This window comes from Danio rerio, chromosome 17 (assembly GCF_052040795.2).
Source record: "Danio rerio strain M-AB ecotype USA chromosome 17, GRCz13ab, whole genome shotgun sequence".
Classification (NCBI taxonomy): Eukaryota; Metazoa; Chordata; class Actinopteri; order Cypriniformes; family Danionidae; genus Danio; species Danio rerio.
In genome coordinates this window covers 34016004-34037726 of record NC_141037.1, presented here as the reverse complement: position 1 = coordinate 34037726, position 21723 = coordinate 34016004, and the positions used below count along the sequence as shown (strand labels likewise).

Below are 21723 nucleotides of genomic sequence, written 5' to 3'. Positions count from 1 at the left end.
TAAGTTCACAGTACTCATATAGATTAGTTTTTATCAAATGGTTTGTTGCAATCGGTTTCCTCAAATGGTTTGAGTTGCCTTAACTTATTGGGTTTTACAGTACTCAGTTGGTTTGAGTTCTCTTCATTTATTGGGTTTTACTGTGCTCAAATTGCTTAGTTTACTCAACTGGATTGAGTTCACAGTACTCAATAGCATTAGTTTTTGAACTTAAATGGTTTGTTGCAATCGGTTTCCCTTAAATGTTTTGAGTTATCGTAACTTATTAGGTTTTACAACGTAGGACAAATGTAAACTGCAAAATGGTCTCATGTAATATATAAAACATTATATTTAGCTCAGGAAAGGGAGTTATATCCACTACACACATACAGGACAGAAAATCAATGGTTCTGAGAAATCTACCTGTCTCCCACCCTCACACAATGCTTCATTATCCTGCCAACTCTAAGGACATTGTTGTATTAAGCCCCCTCCCGATTTTTATTTGAACATGCCAAAATGGCAGCTAGCATGTCATTATACCATTGTCTCTCTTACACAATAAAGTGCTGTATTTTCCTCTCACATAATAGCCAGTCCTTTTCTCTCTCTCTCGTTCTCTCTCTCTCTCTCTCTCTCACTGATTCCTGCTCGACCTTCTCTCTTTTTTGTAAACCTGGAGGGAGGATTTCCTTAGAAATGATATAGTCCCTTGCACACACAGGGAAGCAGGGAGAGCCGTTTTGTTTTTTCTTTGGCTTAGCAATCAGCTTTCTCTTGCTAGTTGACCGCTGGTTTGTTTGCGCTAATGCCAGGCCCTCTCGCCCCTCTTTTGTATCCAATACAGGTGTTCTCGTTCCCAGGGGATCTCCAGTTACGCATGGGTCCCATCACGCAGGACGACTACGGCACTTTCGACACAGTGTCCGGGTAAGCCAGAGCCTCATTCCTGTAAATTACGAGTCTGCCAGGAGTGCGCAAACAGTTTAAATAGGGTCACTGCCGCATCCTGACAGGTGCTCAGAAAAGGCCCGTGGGTAAATGAACGCCAGCCTACAACAAATATGACAAGCCGCCTCTTCCGTGTAAATGTAAACAGGGAAATTGACATGGGTGTATTTGGTGTGATGGTGCAAATATGTGTTATGTGACCCCTTCTTTTATCTGTTTGGTCAACAGGAATAATTTTGAATACATATTAGAAGCCTCCAAGTCACTCAGACAGAAGTCCGGTGATGGCACCATGACGTACCTCAATAAAGGCCAGTTTTATCCAATCACACTCAGGGAAACCGACAATGGTAAACTGCTGCAGGGGCCCATCTGTAAAGTCAGGGTAAGAGGATATGAAAAAAGGATTTTTTGTTTCTTTTTTTGCCCCAAACTGCCTATCCACAACTAAAGGCTGGTTTATACGTCTGCGTCGAGTGATCGGCGTGAGCCATGGAGCATGCCTTGCGTATAGCAGTGCATTTATACATCTGCTCGCTGTTTGTGTTGCTCTTCAATAACCCTTCCGAAACACTAGCACGCAGTGAGGATTTTATGTTTCTCTTTAATGAGTTTCTTAGCTGGTGTTTTGTTTATTCTCAATGCCACCTTAAATGTATAAGTAGCTAAAACTTGTTCGTTCTGAGGCAGGGAACGATGGAAATTTAACAACATTAATCATAAGGTAAAAACAAAACAAAACTTTCCATCTGGAGCTTTTTTACAGGACTCTACAATTGTAAACACTTGCTACATTAGGCTCGAGGCTCTCAGAAGTGCCCACACTTGTTACAGCAACCCATGCTGACCAATCACAGAGTATGCGCTATGCGACGTCGCTACGTGTAGCTACATTTTTTGATAGGTGCGTGTCAGTGTTGGCGTCAGCCACAGCAAGGGCTATACGGCCACACAAAGGCTGCGCCGAAGCATACGCATGTGCTTGACGCAGAAGTATAAACGAGCTTTAATACATGCATGTATACATACATACACTGTAAAAAATGCTAGGTTCCACACAATCCCTTCATGTTGTTCCCAGAGGACTGAATATAAAATCAAAAATCTCAAGAATTATGATGTTTCAGCTAGTTGTGAACAAGCTGTATAAATTTTTAAGAGTGCATAAATTTCATGTAATTGAAATCGGGATTTTTTTTTAATTATAATTTTTGTATTATTGCCCTATTAACTGCATTTATATATAGGCTACATTGTAATTTGCAACTGCTAAATGTAATGAACAAAGATACTAGAAAAGTAATTGATCCAAAAAACATTATTAGACACTTTGGCCAAACTGCAAAGTGAATTAATGTATTTTTTAAAATGATATTAAAATATCAAATGACATAGAATTTTTTAATACAGTAGCAGAAGAATTAGTTTTGAAAATACACTTACATTCATGTTATATTATAAATATTTCAAATTCTCAGAATATACATAAAACTTAGTTTAACAGTTCAAGAGTTATCGAGTGAAACTCAAACATTAACTTACAGTCTGTGACATTGTGCTCAACCCAACGATATCTCATGACTATTCGTAACGTTTTGTTTTAGTGGCTAATTCATATGGAATCGTATAATCCCATACGTGAAGTTTATTTATAAACTAATTTTGAGAGGATCATGTGCTTAGGATTGCTTGCAGCAATTATCTGATTTATGATTCACCAAGCAGATGATTCCAAAGCCACTATAAATACCCTAAGTTCCATATAAAAGTAATCTTCATTTTGAATAATCCCCGTACTCCTCTTTCTTTCCTAGATTGGTGGCACGGTGGCCCAGTGGTTAGCACTGTTGCCTCACAGCAAGAACATCTCTGGTTCTAGTCCTTACCAAGCCAGCTGAAATTTCTGTGTGGAGTTTACACGTTCTCCCGTGCCCCAAGGTTCCCCGGTTTCCTCCCACCATCTAAAAGCTTGCAACTTAAGTTAATTGACTAATCCAAATCGGCACCATAGACATGCACAGAAAGTAGTTATCTCTTAAGAGCAATCACTTAATCATTAGCAACTACATCAGGGGAGTTCTCGAGTTTTCCCTGAGCTCAAACTCCCCTCTCGCCTTGCAACAGGAGGGAGTCCCAGGCTCGAGGATCTTATGAGCTTAGGGCTCTCTCCCGGGACAGCATGCCAAACAAGCTTTCTAATAAATCCTTAGCTAATTCTGAACTCTTGAAATATAATTTAGTATGATTTGCTTATCCCCAAGTTGGGTTAAAATCGTACATTTTCTTACGACTGAACTCATACAAATTTGTACGAATTATCCACAAAACTGATAAAACGTAAAATAGTTACGTTTTCTAATGAGATCAGGCTGACCTGTCTTCCTATATGTCTGCAGTAAAGATTGAAAAGGTTTTAAAATAAATCACAGTGCAAATTCTTTGAAATTAAGATAAAATATTATTAAACCTAAAATGGATAGAATCCCTTACTCCCCGTGTTGGCGTGGGTTTACTCTGGGTGCTCCAGTTTCTCCCACAATCCAAAGACATGCGCCATAGGTGCATTGAAAAAGCTAAATTAGCCGTAGTGTATGAGTATGCGTGTGAATGTGAGAGTGTATGGGTGTTTCCCAGTACTATGGTTGTGGCTAGAAGGGCATCAACTGCATTAAAAATATGTCAGAATAGTTGGTGGTTCATTCAACAGTAGCAACCCCAGATAAATAATGGACTAAGCCGAAGGAGAATGAATGAATGAAAACTTTTTTATTATTATTAATTTCCACATTCACTGATAATCCCTAATAACAGCTGTAGGTAAAGTTAATGTTTTCTTATTTAAGGTAATCCCATTGACCTTTTTTGTGTGTTTACTGCCCATAATCCAAATACTGAATTACTGTGTTTGATGTGTGTTTTATGTCATGTTTTGTTTCTCAGAGTGTGGTGATGGTAGTGTTTGGAGAGGAGAAATCCAGAGATGACCAACTGAAGCACTGGAAATACTGGCACTCGAGGCAGCACACGGCCAAGCAGAGATGCATTGATATCGGTGAGAGGACAGCTCTGATCTCTATGTGCTTTACTGGGCCTGGTGTAGTGTAGTTTAGGGTGGAGTAAACCAGTGCAGACAAACTGGACGCAGAGGGGCTGCAGGTGGTGGACAACACAATAGGTCAAGGGGAGAGCCTTCAATACACAGCAAATGAAAGATGAGCATTGAAAAGCATGAAAGGGCACACAGCATTATCATGCTTTCAATGAGAGTCGACTTCTGAGGGGAAATACCTTTTGAGACGTGATGTTATAGTATGTCTAGCATATGTAAAAACCTTGATGAATTAATTATTTAAACTGTTTGATTTTATTTTTAACTGAAATACTACACTGAAAGCTTAGTTGTTTAATCATTTTTTTGCTAATGTTTTGGTGAAAAGTTCTTGCAAAATTTTGAACATTTTCATTAAAAGTTGTCTAGTCTTTAACAATATGATTTACACATTATTTGTGGGCTGTTTTTTTTTTTTTGTAGTTACAATATGTACAATATGACAACTTTCAAATAGTTAGAAAATAATAAAATAAATGTTTCCCCTTAATGTCTCATACTGTATGTCCAATTTTTTTATCTGGCCAAAATATATTTTATGTATTCAATATTTGTTATCTTTGTCTTTATGATTTGTCTTTAATATAAATATGAAACAACCAACTACTTAATTTTGCTGTAAATATATTTTTTTAAAGCATTCAGTTGTCTCTCTGTTAATCACACCTCTCTCATCTTTCACAGCGGACTACAAAGAAAGTTTCAACACCATCAGTAATATTGAGGAGATTTCATACAATGCCATTTCATTCACATGGGACATCAGCGAGGAAGCAAAGGTAAAGACATTTTTGGACAATTGTTACATTATTTTACTTAATTTAATTTATTTTTTTAAAAGTCAATGAACACAGTGCACTGTTAACAAGTTTTGTAAGTTAGACAGTATTTAACCTTAATATGAATGTATTTTTCTATAGGATGGTTACGCGGTATGTAACTGTATTTTAAAATTGCTTTGTAAAAGTTACTGTAGATTTTACAGTAAAGATATACATACAATACTGCAAAAACATATCCAGTTTTAATGGTGCTGTAAATGTAAATAAAGTATTTCTGCTGTAACTGATTTACAGTAAGTTTTTGTATTCTACAAGAAATTGTTAACTGTATGATTCTTGGCTGTTTTGCATTTATCTACATTTTCAAGTGACATTTTAGCTTCTGAGGTTGAAAGTCAACTTCTGATCTTCAAAATGTAACTGTTTACTGACATTTTAGTAGTCTAAAATAATATGTTAGATAACAAATACTATTTAAAATTTTCAATTTGGACAATCACAGAAAAATTACTGGCAGCACATTTACTTTTTTTTTTTTTTTACTCAAAGAAATATGCCAAATTTCACAATATACAAATAAAACCAACAAAAGATGTCACCATTTCAGGGTGGCACTGAAAAATGTATATTATAAACTGAATATTCTGCATCTTGCAACAGATGGCAGGCTGAGAACAGCTCCTTAAAGCCCATCACACTCGGGACACACACCACATCTTTTATAATTCTAAACATTATTTTCTGTGAGTGTACACACACCTGTGCAGCATTTGTCCGTGTTGCTCAGCAATATATATAAAACAGTGTAATATGTGATGTGGTGGACTTTAGTCTCTCTTTTGCTCTCTTTTTCATAATAAGAGTTCTGCATGCATGGCAAGTTAATATACAGTAAGCTTAGCTAAACTTAAAAATAAGAATAAAAAATATATATAGATATAGATAAAAGCTATTTTTTTTATCTAACTAGGAAATGTTGTGACTAATCAAATGCAGCCAGAGGCTTGCATGTTTATGATCCCGTGTGCAACTGTATTTTGTTCTGATTGGCCTATTTTTACTGGGATTTTACACTAATGCGATTTACATAAGAATGAGGAAACTGTTGTTTAAGGCTTATGGTAAGTTATTAACATGTACTGAACTTGTATTATTCAGGTATATCCAGATTTCCATAATATGACACCTTTAGTGATTTGTTAAAGTGTAGTGAACAGATTCAATCCTGTGACATTTACTTTTGATTAATTAAATAATTAATTAATTTATTCATTTATTTAATCTCAAGTTTCTGAGTATCCTTTTTGTGCAATGTGGATAAAGAATCTTAAAATGGACGGAAAAGTATGACTAAATATAGTCACTTTGAGTACACAAACGGTTTATTCTGACAACATAAACAACGTCCTGCAAAATATCAGATGTCATTGTGACTCAAGCTGGTGGTTTCCATCGCTTACCAACACAGTTCAGTCATCATCAGATAAAGAAGTTGGACTGAGGGAAATATGTCTTGTTTGAGGTCTATGTGTTGCGGCCTGGCAGTGTTACTTTGTACCACTAAACTTTGGGTATATGGGGAGACGCGCCCAACACTGGCATGGGGAATGAGGAAACACTGATGGGGAGCAGTGAACAGTCTGACAACTGAAGGAATCCAGCTAGACGAGTGCGTCCAGACTGGTCAGGTTAAACCCGTCTTAATGTGACAAACAGATTTTGGTAGAAATCTTCCTTTACTTTGTTTTTCTAAGCTGAAAGGTTTATTTGAGAAATAGGCTTTGCATGGATTAATGTAATTACAGTCCTCAATTAGCTGCTTTAAGGTAAACAATCCATAGTTTAAAAATGTTGTCCTATAACCAGGATGCAGATCATGAGATACGCGCGCTCATCCGTGTGCACAGTCTCGTGAGCGCCACTGTTTGCAGTCTTCGAGGTGGGCGTGGTTTAGACAGATTCAGAGAAACAGAAGATGGAGAGACCGAAAATACGAGATCTTGAAGGGTTTTGGAAAGGAAGGCTTTAATGTTGTTTTTGCGCCCCCTAGGGGAATTTTGCAGAAAATACAGGTCTTGAGTGAAAGCTTGTGCAAATATTTGACGATTTCTTGTTAGCTGGCCTGTTTGTTTTTTTATTGTTATTCTCAATATGTCTCTGCCCTATTGTTAATAATGAAGTATTGCACAAGATTTTTTTGCTGTCAGTCAATAAAGTTTTTTTGTCTTGGGTTATTATAAAGGTGATAGAAATAAGCAGATCGTGTTGAAGAATTACATATTCAAAACTGTTTTGAATTTTGGTGACATATTTTTTATGATGTTTAAAAAAAATACAGTAGACTTTTACATTATAACAATGTTTACTTTAAATAAACACATTTTGTTCATCAATCAATTATATAAAATCCTAAAATTATTATAAAAAAGTATAATGATTTTCACAAAAACGTTTAAAATGCAACATTTTGTCAAGAATTATAATAAGAAATGTTTCTTGAGAAGCAAGTCAGCACATTATGATTATTTGGAAGTATAATGTGACACTGAAGATAGCTCTGCCATCTCAGTAATACATTACAGTAATATACAAATTTATTAAAATATAAAGTTATTTGAAATCGTCATAATTTTTAACATAATAACATTTTACATGCATTTGGGAAAAGGCTAAATAAATGCTTTAATAAGAGCAAAAGAACCCTATTTATACACAGATGTGTGAAAATGAAATGTAGTACAACGTATTAATTCACTCACTATTATATATATATATATATAAGTGTAGTGCTATTGCTTTTTAAATATTTTTTAAACAAACCGTGATAATGGATTTTTGAAATTCAACACAATTTTATGTGATGTAATTCTACTTGATTGCCAAAAGGGAGCGACATACAATGCAAAAAATAAATAAATGTCACCGTCAGGTTGCCCCTATTTACTTCAGATGAACATTTGCTCATGCTTGCACTTTTTAGTTTGCCTACATTTAAAAGTACATTTTTGTAACCAAAAAAAAAAAATTAAATAAAAAAAACAGAGACTGACACACTTGCACTAACACGTTGGATTGAACAAGAACACCAGCAAGCTGCTGTTTAAAAGTGAACAAAGGATTGTCAATCAATGCTGAGTTGACATTTAGTTTTTTGTTTTGTTTTGTTTTGCAAAAATAGCAGTAAATGAAAGGCCTTTCAGTAACTGAAGGGTGATCAAAAAATATCAAATTAAACTGGATTGAAAAAACTATTTGTTGAGCTGTTTTATAGTTTAACAACTAAGTTCAGGAATTTAGTGAAATAAGCACAGTCTGAGTGACTACACCACATGAGCGGTCTTATCAGTTTTCGCCAATTTACACCTGATGGACAATGCTTAATGCAGGTGTTAAGAGGGTTTGAAACGTTTCAGGAATTTTTTTTTTTTATCAATTTCAGAGATACTTCATAAGAAAATATGCATGTTTTTGTAAATTGTGTGAGCCTATGTCTCAATATTTGATCAAAAGTTTTAAAAAGTGGTCAAACCAGGAAGGTGGTCAAAAATGGATTAAAGACATCAAAACACCAGGTGTAAACGGGAATGTATCTCTCATCAATTTTTAATTCAATCAATTACGTTGAAAATGTTTAAGACCTTGTTTGGACTAATTGACCTGATCCACCTATGATCCAATTGATGGAGAAGCATCTAGTTTATACAAAACAAAATATATTTCCTCATTCACTCACACTCATGTGGATCTAAAATTTAATGCATTTCTTTCTCCTTTTGATCCCACAACAAGCCATTCTGGGCAATGTTGAAAAAAACAACAACAACGAACATCTAAAGTAGAAATAAATAATACTATGGAAGTCAATGGCTGTTTCTTCAGGTTTGGAACAAGTTGAGGATGAGTAAATGATGACACGGGGCAAACTATTCTGATAATGCAGGTGTACAGTAAACAAGCCCTGGAAGCAACAACCACTGAATTGACATGAGCCAATAATGATTTCTTTACAGGATACTTCATCCAAAAATTCCATTTACTCACTATTATTTACTCACCCTTATGTGTTCAATCTTTCTTCTGTTAAACACAAAAGAATATATTAGAATATGTATTTTTATTAGCCTGAAAACCATTGATTTCCTGAAGATTTCCACCTTTCTTCAAAGTATCTTCTTTTGTGTTTAACAGAAGAAATATTTTCAGTCTTGAATGAACTGCCCCTCAAATAATTTTTTATCCTTTTTGAGGTTTCCCCACTGCTTATTGTGCATTTATTACTGTAAAGCTATATCTACAGTCATTTTAAAGGCTCCAGTACTCTCTAAGAAATCGATTTGCATTAAATAACTTGAACACTTCTTTCTCTCTCTCCCTCTTTCCTCCTCAGATCTTCATCTCGGTGAACTGCCTGAGCACAGACTTCTCGTCTCAGAAAGGAGTGAAAGGCCTGCCGCTGAACATACAGATCGACACCTACAGCTACAACAACCGCAGTAACAAGCCCATCCACCGCGCTTACTGCCAGATTAAAGTCTTCTGCGACAAGGGTGCCGAGCGCAAGATTCGTGACGAGGAGAGGAAACAGTCCCGGAGGAAGGGCAAGTGTCCTGACGTCAACCCTCCTTTGGGAAACTGTAAGCACAAGCTTTAGGCTTTTGCTTTTAACTGATGCAATGGTGGTTTGTAGTAGAAATAGAAGCCTAGAGCCCCGGAGAGTCTTGTTTTTCACTTTGTCCTTGTTCGTTTTGTGCAGTCGGGGCAGATGTCAAGGTGCCGCTCCTGCACAAGCGCACAGACATGACAGTGTTCAGGACACTGACGGATTTCGAGACGCAGCCTGTCCTTTTCATCCCAGACATCCACTTCTCTACCTTCCAGCGACATGTGAGTGCCAGTCCTCAAGTTATTTTTGTGCGCACAAATTTAGCAAATATAAATATTAGACGATCATTGTGAGGGATAGTTCACCCAAAAAGGAAAATTCTGTCATTATTTAGTCTCCCTTTAATTGTTTAAAAACCTGTTTGACTTTCTTTCATCTGTTGAATGCAAAAGAAGATGTTTTGTAGAAAGCTAAAAGCCTGTAACCATTGACTTCCATTGTATTTGTTTTTTCCTACTATGGAAGTAGGTGGTAACAGGTTTTCAGCATTCTTCAAATTATCTTATTTTGTGTTCAACAGAAGAAAGAAACTCAAAGGTTTGAAATCACATGAGAGTAAGTAAATAGTGAGTCATTTTCTTATTTTTGGGTGAGTTACGCTAAACAATTAATTGTTGTTTAACCTCTCGGCAACAATATATGGACAATAAAGTGTGTACTAGTTTTATTCAGCAAAAAAAAGAAGAAAAAAAAAGAGGCTAAATGGGTTTTGACGTTTACAGCTTTATGCACACTAAAAATGAAGCTCAAATGCGCAGTGCTCCACAGGTTTATGCATGGTGCTATTGTTGGTTTATTGATGATAAGAGAATCTCTGATAGCGTTCATTTGTGCAGCATGTGATCAGTCATACTGCTTGAGCTGATTTTGAACTGAGTAACTCTTCAGTTTCTGAATTGCTTCTTCCCAGTACTAAACTTCCTAAGCTTTACATTAATAATCCAGAATCTTATCTGCTAGGCTTGACCAGAGACGGTCCATTCAGAGAAAAAAAAGAGAGATCAGAGTAATGGGGGAAACTCTACAAAGCAAACTGGCTTTTGTTTAAACAGTTTATGACCTTTTCCAATAAAAGAACAAGATTTTAAGCGTGCAGATGAACTTATATTTTGTGGGTTATTAAACACAGACGGTGTAAAAATAATGCATGTAAACTCACTCAGCCACCTGGAACATAAAGACTGCTGACAGATCAGTCAATCAGTGATTATATGTATACCTGTGTAAAAAGGACATTTTATCATAATAAAAAAATCCTTTTTTATATAAGAGGAATCATTTAATAGACTCTATTTAATGATGACACTGCAGCCCCATAATTAATTTATTACTAATAATTTCTTTTTAGTTTTTGATGATACAGTCAAGCCTGAAACTATTCATACCCCTGGCAAATTCTTACTTAAAGTTACTTTTATTATAATGGAAATGACATCCGCATCGCACACGAGCATCATTGTCGAAGAAAATATTTCTCAGCTTTTAATTACATTTGAACAAAGACTTTAAGTCAGAATTTGCTTGAGGTTTGAATAATTTCAGGCTTGACTGTATCATTTACAGCATTTTGCTTTGTTTGATCAGTAAATATAATAAAATTCAGCACTGATAACCTTTTTATTAACATTTATTATTTGAGCTTATTATTAACATATTTTATTAAGCAATTTCATTCATATCTGTTGCGCCGAATGCCAGAGGAACATTATTTCAATCACTTTATTTTATTGTATTGGCACAAGAAATATACGAAAGACTAAAGATGTGTTAAAACATGCATATGATTTGCTTTCAGTGTGCATAAAGTTACATTACGACATAAAAGATTTTCTTAAAATGTAAGTGTAGTCTTAAAATATTTTTCTACATAGTAAAATGTGGGCAATGTAGTGGATGGTGTATGGGTGTTTCCCAGAGATGGGTTGCAGCTGGAAGGACTTTCGCTGCGTAAACCATGTGCTGGATAAGTTGGCAGTTCATTCTGCTGTGGTGACCCCGGATAAATAAAGGGACTAAGCCAAAAAGAAAATGAATGAATGAATAAATGAATGAATGAATAAAATGTCCATCTATAAGTTTAAGGTGAGCTTTCATGCACAAACAATGAATTCTCTACACATCTTTAGAACTAAGATGAGCAGTATGTTATGTCTGTTATCATCCTCACGTGGGTGTTGTTTTTGCATAAAAGCATACTGACATCATCACTCCAGTGCTCTTTATTGCACGGTGAGTGCAGAAGACTGTAAGATTTCACAGAAATGGCAGATTGACATTGGGTCACCGTGACCAAGATGATGCAGTCAGTTGGAAAGAATACAGTCATTTTCCTGTTATGAAATCTGGCATTTATAGCAAGGGCTTGGCTGTTATCAGAGAGTTCTTGGCAAGAGATCACATCGTGAGCCCACGCATGGTTTCTTAACTAATCAAAACATGCATAATTTGCCATGCAGCTTTGTTTAGTGTGCCCTTTCCCATTGGGTTAGCAAACCGCTTAAACATCAATGTTACTCAAATGTCTTTTAAATTTAAGGTTTAATTTTTTATGCATGTCAATTATATATATTTTGGGCTTTATTTGTTTATGTATTTATTGTTACTAGTAAAGTAACACTAATGTAGCATAAAAAATAGACTTTAATTGTTTCTTTTGTCACACTTTTAATTCATAATGTTTTATCTATAGACTTCACTTGCACTATATATATATATATATATATATATATATATATATATATATATATATATATATATATATATATATATATATAAATTTTTACTATTACTTTAATGTTTGTACATATTATGACTGATTATATACATTAGATTTAGTTTTAAATTTGACAGGACACACTGAAAAAAAAGATTTTATTGGTAACACATTTTATTTGTCTTGAACTTAAATAAACAAACTACATTTTGTAATGTTCCACTTAATTTGTTTGTTTAAATTCAGCCCAAATTATTTGTTTACAACCATTTAGTAAATCCAAAAATCTTTGAACATTTTTTTCAATGCAGGATATTGCAGCACAATGCCCTGAAATGTGTCAAACACACACTTGAAACAATATTTGACTAATAAAAACACTAATATATAACATGATAAACAAACAAAGTAAAAGCAATCATTAAAAACTGAGATTTTAGGCTTAAGAGTTTTCATAATAAATAATAATTATTATTTATTTGTTTGTTTGTTAGTTGTTTATTTAATGTTACTAGTACAGTAAGTCTAATGTAATTTAAAAAAATAGGCTATTTTCTCAAAATTAGTTCCTTCTGCCTTTTTCTACAGCTTCACTTATAACACCAAATGTTTTTTTAATAATGAATAATTTTTTTGTTTTAGTTTCATTTACATTCAGATTTTTTTTTACTTTGATGTTTGTACATAATATGACTGATTATATAAATTATATTAAATTTGGCTTAGTTTAGTTTATTTAAATTTGACAGGTCACACTGAAAAAAAATATTTCTGCAAAATTGTTGCAAACAAATTATATGTGTTGAATTTAAACAATCTAAATTTTGTAATGTTCAACTTAATTTGCTTGTTTAAATTCTGCCCAAATAAATTGTTTACAACCACTTTTTTTTTTTTGTGTGTGTGTGTGTGTAAATACAATGAATCATCTTTGAATAATTTCTTTCTGTGCAGGGTATTGCAGCACAAATCCCTAATTGCTTAAAACACACACTCAAGACTATATTTCACTAATAAAAATACTAATATATAGCATGATTAACAAACAAAGTAAAAACAATCATTAAAAACATCAAAAGTTATAAATTATTAGTTATTAATTTTAGAGCAAAAGGAATAAAGGAGAGTACATGACGTTTAGTTTTACTCCTGGTCATAAAAAATGTCTTATGACACCAAAGAAGGTAGGATGACACTGGAGCCTAAGGCAGGAAACAATGGTGTTGATAAACTGTCATTGAGTATTTTAGTGAGAGTATGTAAGGTGTTCAGAATTTATCCTAGAGATGTATGCAAATAATGCATATTATTTAACTTAAAATTTTTGCATCTGTGGAATTATGAAAAGCTTTTAGTTCACTTTTTTGTTTTTAAGCTTGGAAATCCGTTTATTTTCTTGGTAGAACCATTATTACTTTACCGTCCACCTTTGACTTACAAACCTGATCAGCCATACGGCTAAACTGCACGTCTGCCATTCTGAAGGAAAGCAAATGTTTGACGCTATCCTTAAACATGACCTTTGTTCATCATTGCTTGTGTGACATTGAAAGCCAGAGCCAAAAATAAACCCTTCGGCTATTTACTCTTCACTAAAATCACAGAAAAAAAAAAAACGAGAACACGAAACATGAACTTTGCCACACTTTTCTGGTTTCACACAAATGAAGCCAGTTCAGACCTGTCAAAGGATCCTGATGTGCTTTTAATGCACTTACAGTATTATGCGCTTCATCTGTTCTGATTTAAATTCTCCCTGTTGTTCTCAATGCTGTGGGGGTTCGAGAGCTTTTGTATTGAGTTTACATGCAGGACCCAAGATGATCTGGATTTATGAGGCTGTAGTTACACATGTTAGCATGTACAGTATTAATGATTTAACCCTGTGGTCTGCAACAGGGGGTCTTGGAAGAAGAGAATCTGGCTATTTTCAATTATTTTTATGGAGGCAAATGAAGTTACAGTAAAGCTAAAGCCATACTGAATATGTATTCTATTAAAGTAAAATATTTTAAGGAAGACCACATTAACTCTCCATTGAGAGCTTAATAAGAAAGTATGTAACTATCCACTACAATTTAAAAGTCCTTAAATGGTCATCACTTTTTTTTTATTTGTCTCACCAAGGTAAAAAAAAAATAAAATAAAACTAGTGAGAACAAACATATCAATATAGGGAAAAAAAATTAGCAATTAAATGTAGCTTAAGAGCAGGCCCGTAGCCACACGATGATTACTGTTGCTTGTTCAAACTACCTGTTTAAAATAAGCTTAATCAACACAATTCTTGTAATTTTTTACCCAATTTATTGTTCAGTCAACTTAAATTTGTAAACCATCAATTTAAATTAAGCGTTTTGTGTTGGTCCAACTACCTGGTTAGGGGATTTGTAGTTCCCAGCATGCTTTGCGGGGGATTGAACTAAGAGAGAGAAATGTTGACTTAAAAAATAATCTTCAGCGTTTAAAGTTAATAGTAAGACTTGTTAGAGGTTAATCTGCACTTTATTTAGAAGATTTAGGAGAGCTTCATGTAATGCTTTGAGTTTTGAGGTTACCATCTTGCAGAAGAACACATGCATTGGGTGTTTGCAGCTTAATCAGTAAAAATGCAGTTTGTTGCTTTACTCAGTGCAAAAAAGAAAAAAATAACTGTCCTAAAATGAGTTCTGAGTCTCAATCAACTGTATAAGTAACTTTTTGTTATATTATTTTTAACATTTTTCTAAACTAACTAAGAGACTTCGAAATGTACGACACATAATAGAAATACATGATATTATCAGACCTTTGAGTTTAAGCTAAAAACAAATGTATTTAAACTTTTATTTGATAAAATGATGTTGGATTAACTCATTTGCATTTTTTTGTGTACATGGTTGTTTTGTAGTTGGTGCTAAACAAATTTATTGGATGGAAATCCTGCCCTCAATTAAATTGAGTTTATTCAATGAGTTATTTTTTTGAGTGCAGGGGAGATTTGAGTGGTTGGAGAAACCCACCCCTCACTGACAAAGATCCAGAATTTGTCCCATACGTGAGCATTTGTCATATTTTGACTTGTTACCCCATAATGGATTGTGAAAATAACCCATTGAAAAGGGCTTTAAGACCAAGCCAAATCCTGTGTTGGCTGTCGGTACAGAATTTGGGACATCGAATTTGTCATTCTGAAGTCACACCGCACCAAATTCGACATTCCAAATTGTGATGGAGGAAAGTTGAATGTTCTGGCCAGTTTGTTATTTGCCTAATAAATGATAATAGTTTTTAATTTTAAACTGTAAGAGATTCTTTGTTCTAATTTTTTAGGAAATGTTTTTGGTATCAAAAAGGTGTGGTTAAGTTGACCGTCCAACAAGCTAATCCAGCTAAAAAAAGTGCTTAAAATGTCACTAAAATGCAGTATTTAAATCTCATAATTAAATATAAAATGAGAAAATGGAGAGAAAAAAGAACCACACCTTTCACCAGGCTGGCTATGGGCCTTTCACAGTTACAATCTGTGGTGCTTTCTATTTGTGTGCAAACTATTTAATAAGTAGAAACATCAAAAAAACAAAAAAAAAGTTTAAAAAAAATCCTTAAATGAGCAGTTCAATATGTTGTGATTTATGTTGTTTATTATTATTATTATAATTCATGACCTTTCCTTCAGCTTTTGATGCAAAAATGTTTAAAAACAAATCTTTAGTTGTTATCTTTAAAGGTCCCAAAAAATTAAAATAAAGTTTTTTAGATGTTAGTGTCGTTAATATTATTGTTGTTTTTAGAATATCTATTAGGTAGTGTGCTCCAAAACAGTGACAAAATGTGCGTTTAGAAGTTATAAAACTGATATAAACATTTAAATCTTGTGGTTTGTTACTTCCGCCCAAATGGATCACAAGTTTAATTCACATCACCTCCTACTTCATTTTCTCATCAAATTTCATTTTCTCTTCATTTTTTTACCAATCAAATGCTTTCTAGTATCTGATAAGCCCCATCATCTTTCTAGATGCTTCTTATTTGCTTTTCATTTGATGAGCTTGAGCTCAATCATTCTCACTGACAGCGCGGTGATAAAACAAAACACTATTGGTTGTTTCTTAAAAAGGGGAAGAGCTACACTATGTCCCGCCTTCTTTCTGTGTTTTGGTTGAGATTACCTTACACATTGAATAAAAGTGCAAATTTCAAAGCACTTCACAGGACCTTTAAAAGTTAGAAGTTATATATTGTCTGTTTTGGTGTCATAAATTATGATACAAAAACACGGTAATAAACAGCAAGTACCTTTTCTCTGTTATTTCACCGACTTGTTCTTTTTTTTATACAACATCTTGTTTCAAACTACTAAAATGTCATTAAAAAGAGTTAAGTTTTCAACATGAAAGTCCCATCATGCATTTCATAACCGTAATTAAATGGATAACACAAAAATAACATACATTTTTCCATTTAAAATGTTTATAAATGATTTGTTGATTTTTTTTCAGGCATTCACAGCTGAGGACTCGGAGGAGGGGTGAGTTTCTGTCTCTTGTCTTCTTTGTGTTTATTGTTAAAGACAGGGTTTTCAAAAAGTGCATAGAGCAAAACTAGAGCTAAACGGCCTTTAGCTCTGCTGCTTCCAGGAAAAGCGCAGGTGCTGTTTGTCTGGTGTGTGTAATGATCTTCTAATCAGCGCCTCCTTTCTTTATGAGATGGTGTGTGCGTTTTTCTGAGAAGGGGTTGTCTCATCTCTGCGTCTCTCCTTTAGCTCGGCAATGAAGAGATTACCTTATACTGAGGAGGAGTTTGGATCGCCTCCAAATAAACTGGCACGGATGGATGAGCCCAAAAGAGGTGTGTTTTTACTGGAATGGGGGTGTGTGTCATTTGTTTTGTCCTGGGCAGATTTGTGTGTTTATTTCTCTGTTGTTGGCACTATATTATCGGTGCTGTTATGGTGCAATGCCATTTGGTTGCTTGCGCATAAACCACACACAAAAACACCCTAATTCAAAACACATTTGCTCTGTTCTCAAAACATAGAGAGAAGAAAGAAACATGTGGAAGATAGTTCAGAAGATGACTTGGTTCATAATAATTATAAGGCATTATTGCTTGTCTTTTTTATGGAGAGAGCTAGTTTAAAAATCTTTTTTAAAAGATATGCAAACTATTAGGATATAATTGACAATTATAATAAATTTAACAGAATTATTGTATTATTGTTATTATTATGGATTATTATGATTTTTAATAATACTAATGTTATTATTATATTAAAATTATTATTATTATTAATAATAATAATAATAATAATAATTAATATTATTATTTTTATTACAGTATTAGTATTTTTACTATTGTTTTTATTTGAAATATAAATTAATATCATTAAAAATAAACGTATTTATTAAAAAATATGTATATGATTGTTGCTATTGTAATTATTATTATTATTATTATTATTGTTGTTGTTATTGTTATTATTATTATTATTAATAATAAAAATACATTTTAAATGACTCAACTGGTTTCAATTATTAGTATTAGTATAATTAATATTAGAACTATAATAACTAGTATTTTTGTAAATATTATTATAAATCCAGCTACAAACAATATATAATCTAATGCATAGTATTACTAAACTAAACGAAACACAATGTTTTATAACAATAATAATAACAATCCTATTAATAATCATATTGTTAATATCATTAGCATCATAACTATATTAATTAATAATATATACATATTGTTTTCAAATGTATTATTATTAATAGTAATATAATAAAAATATTATATCTATACATGAAATATCAACAATATTATAGGTAGTTGTATTAGTATTAATTTACGTATAATAAAAAAGGAATAAAATAATAATAATAAGTAATGTAAATAGTATTATTAATTATTAATACAATTATATTATTATATTTGTGTTGATGTGCATTTCTGCATTCCACATCATTCATATTTAGAATTCCAGCATATGCTTCATATCAAATACCAAAATATATTGAAATCAGCTGCGTGTCTGGGATGCTCTTTCTGCGACGTGCTGAGTTGCTCTGCCAAGTGTTCAGCTCAGTCACTTATGAGCTTCCATGACGTCAGCCTTCAGCCTTAGAAGGCGAGTTGCCTAAGTAGGCAGCAGGCAGTGTAGCAGCTGACAAGATTTTGGAGCGGCGCTACAATACAAGCCAATACAATATGGCTCTTAATTATAGAGCAAGATTTGACCAGCAAACGCTGCAGATGAGATCAAATCACTTCAACACAGCATGCAGAAACAAACACTGCTTACTCTTTCAGTAAACAAAGAGAAGAAATGCCCACTAGGCCTCCCAACATGATGCTTTGTGTCTCTTTCTGGCCCCATGTGGCTTTGTGTGGGTGTTTGTATGTATTTATCCAGACCTCCTGCTTGGGGTTAGAATGTAATGTGTGTAATCTGTGTACTCCGGACCGTCCACATCACTGACCGTCTCCCATTGGAGACTCAGGGTTCCCAGCAATGGTTTGGGACGCTGCCCAGTCCTGCTGGGGTTTTTGGGTGAAAGGGGAAGATGAGGCGGACCCTGTGCTTATAGACATGGGCCGCAGACCCCAAGGGTGTTGTCACTATACTGGAAATTTCTAACTATGCAGAAAGCTATTTTATGATGTATTGTAACCACTATGGTAAAAAGTAAAAATGCAAACACTGTAAGAGGAAAGGTGGATTTTAAACATTAAGTCTTATTCAAAATATGAACAATAATAATAATAGATATTACTTAATAATTTAATCAATAAATATTACTAATAATAAAAATAATGTTGTTGTTACATGTTGTTGTTTTTAATTTGGATTAATATTATGATTACCAGTACTTCAATTAGTAAGCAAATTAATAAAATAAAATGCATTTAATGTAGCTATTTTGTAAAATGCAAATAACAAAAATATAAAAAATAACTATATTATAATTTCTAAATTCAATACGACACCTTAAGAATATCAAAAGTGTCATTTTAGATTAGATTAGATTAGATTCAACTTTATTGTCATTACACATGTACAAGTACAATGCAACAAAATGCAGTTTAGGTCTAACCAGCAGTGCAATAGCAGCAAGTGCAGGATACAGGAATAAGTTATAAAGTGCAGTTATAGAAAACTATGGTGATATTTACAGATGGATGTACTATGAACATTATATACAGGTTGGATAAGCTATGAACAGTTTTACAATATATGAATATATGTGCAGGTTGCTATTAATAATCAGTAGTGTGCAGATAGATAAACATGATTACAAGTGTATATGTTACAATATATGAATATATGTACAGGTTGCTATTAATAATCAGTAGTATGCAGATAAATAAGCATGATTATGCATTTATGATACTACGTAGAAATACTACCACAGCATTAATTCAAATTCCAATATTTATAGGGTCATAAATTCCCCCTGTCTCAGCAGTGTGTTTTCTCGCATCTAGTTTGAAAAACTAGACACTCCCACTTTGTTTAGGTGGGAGTGTCAAGTGGCCAAAGAGGGAAGGGTTTGCATAAAAAGGGGAGTTTCATTATGTGCACTACAGCAGCAACACAAACACAGACGCAGGGGTGATAGACAGTGATTCGGAGAGCAGCATTTACAGCAAATCTGAGAGCTGTGTGGCAGTGGAAGATTTTTAGCCCATAATATTGTAGTGATATTACCATACAGTAAACTTAGTAACTAAATCATTTAGACTAAAGTATGTCTTTAAAAACTGAAAGAGTACTGCTGACGATACTAACTAACTTTGTCAACTGAATAAACAAAGAACTCTGATCACACACCTACCAATTTCGTAGAGACAGGAAAATCAACACCAACTTCTTTTTTTAAAGGAGACCAGCGACAAATCTAGATTTCACCATTTTCAGATTTAAAAAGCTCTCTGGTAAAAAATGTTCCTCACAAACATATTTTAGTCGTGTGTTAGCAGACCACTCTAATCCACACATCTGGGCCAATACGTGAGCGGTGCTCTCATCGTGGGGATATGGAAACAAAACCTTCATTGTGCCACATTTATAAACGCAACACTGATGACCCATGTCTCCGAACAATTCTTTTTCTTGTTTGAATTACGGTTGGCAACACAACATGGCGTCTCTTTGAACACTGTTACAAGTGAAATGAGTCTTTGAAGCTATATCATGCATATTAAAGAAGTTGCATCTCATTCACAATAGAGCGCGCTGATTGGTTGGATCCAAGTCTTTCTCATGAATTGATGAATAGATGTGCTGAAAACTCAATGACATTACTTTGTACCGGCCGATACAGACAGCCAATCTCCATGCTGGAATTTACACAATTATCTCCTCATCGTAAAAAATGTATTTTCAAACTGGAAGAACAAATTTGCTCTAAATAATGTAAAAACAGCCAACTTTCACTTTTTACTGAAATATATGTGTCCTAATATTGTTATTAGCAACATGGGACTGTCAACATCTCAAAAAATTTGTTTTGGTGTTTCATTTTTTGGTTTATTAATTTGTCAAGCAATGTTTGACCTTACAGATTTGTACTATACTAGTCCAGTCAGGCCAGTTCTGATTTACACTTGTCTTGCCAAAACTGTCACTGTTCTAATTGAAAATAAAACTACATAATATGTATAAACAACACAAATATTTGTTGTTTTGGTTATTTTTAACCAAGTAATTTAATAAATTATGCCATGTAGCTTCTTATAAATCTCACAGTACTTAAAGGGATAGTTTACCCTTTTTCATTCTTCAGTATATCTACCTTTGTGTTCAGCAGAAGGATAAAACAGAATTTTTTTTTTTTGTGAACTATCTATTTCATTCAAATTTCAATATTAGCAAAGAAGCTGCCAGCCTAATTTATATAAAGGTAAAACATAAGAGAAGTGACCAGTTATTAATAAACTAATAAGCAAATTACCACCAATAATACATTTGAATACTGTGTAAAACAATGCTTTGCTTTTTTAGGTGGACCTAACAGTGATTTTGTCTTTTATTATGATGTTCAATAATCGCTTTTAGAATTGTCACGCTCAATTGTTTACTTTCACTTCAGACATAAGCAACTGTGCTTTAAACATAAAGACTGGTATTTTAATCTTATATCACATTTATTTAGGCTGCACATCGAAGCGCAAGAGCATATAAGAGACTCCGCATTCGTGCATTGTCGTGTGCAAGTCTTGTACTTCAAACTTGACGAGAAACTTAAAATCTTGGAAATAAAACGAGCCTCTACTATACAGCCTACATAACAAAAGCTTCAAACTGCCTGAATAAGAGTGTGGATAAGCAATTTCATATAATTTATAATATTTCAATATAAAGTATTGACAGCAGCAACTACAGCAAAGATCATGGTAAATAGCTTGTATTAGAAGGCATATGAAATCTTCTACCACATGAAAGCCTGACCAGATTACTTTGAAATTACTTTCCAGTTTATTTTGGATTTGAGGTTTGCTGACCATTTATGCATGAGTGACCTTTGCTGACCACTCT

At 33.7% G+C, this 21723-nt stretch overlaps 2 protein-coding genes across 26 annotated transcripts in view; one reads left to right on the top strand and one right to left on the bottom strand.

The window, feature by feature from the left end:
- Nucleotides 1-21723, bottom strand: part of LOC147833119 (uncharacterized) — a 127404-nt gene that overhangs the window by 74292 nt on the left and 31389 nt on the right. For 7 of the 22 annotated variants that reach the window (XR_015513495.1, XR_015513501.1, XR_015513489.1 and 4 more), the window contains one exon: nt 1235-1305. The exons of 12 other annotated variants lie outside the window; for them this stretch is intronic. The gene's annotated coding sequence lies outside the window, so the exon portion shown is untranslated. Of the gene's footprint in view, nt 1-132; nt 1306-3948; nt 4084-21723 lie in introns of those variants that run through there. 3 more of the 22 variants (XR_015513494.1, XR_015513504.1, XR_015513492.1) reach the window with 2 other exon arrangements.
- Nucleotides 1-21723, top strand: part of grhl1 (grainyhead-like transcription factor 1) — a 37989-nt gene that overhangs the window by 8525 nt on the left and 7741 nt on the right. For 2 of the 4 annotated variants that reach the window (XM_087288621.1, XM_087288622.2), the window contains exons 5-12: nt 830-912; nt 1162-1318; nt 3874-3985; nt 4727-4821; nt 9212-9458; nt 9578-9708; nt 16682-16710; nt 16945-17030. In XM_087288621.1, coding sequence (XP_087144747.1) covers nt 830-912; nt 1162-1318; nt 3874-3985; nt 4727-4821; nt 9212-9458; nt 9578-9708; nt 16682-16710; nt 16945-17030 — 940 coding nt within the window. 4 annotated transcript variants of the gene reach the window in all.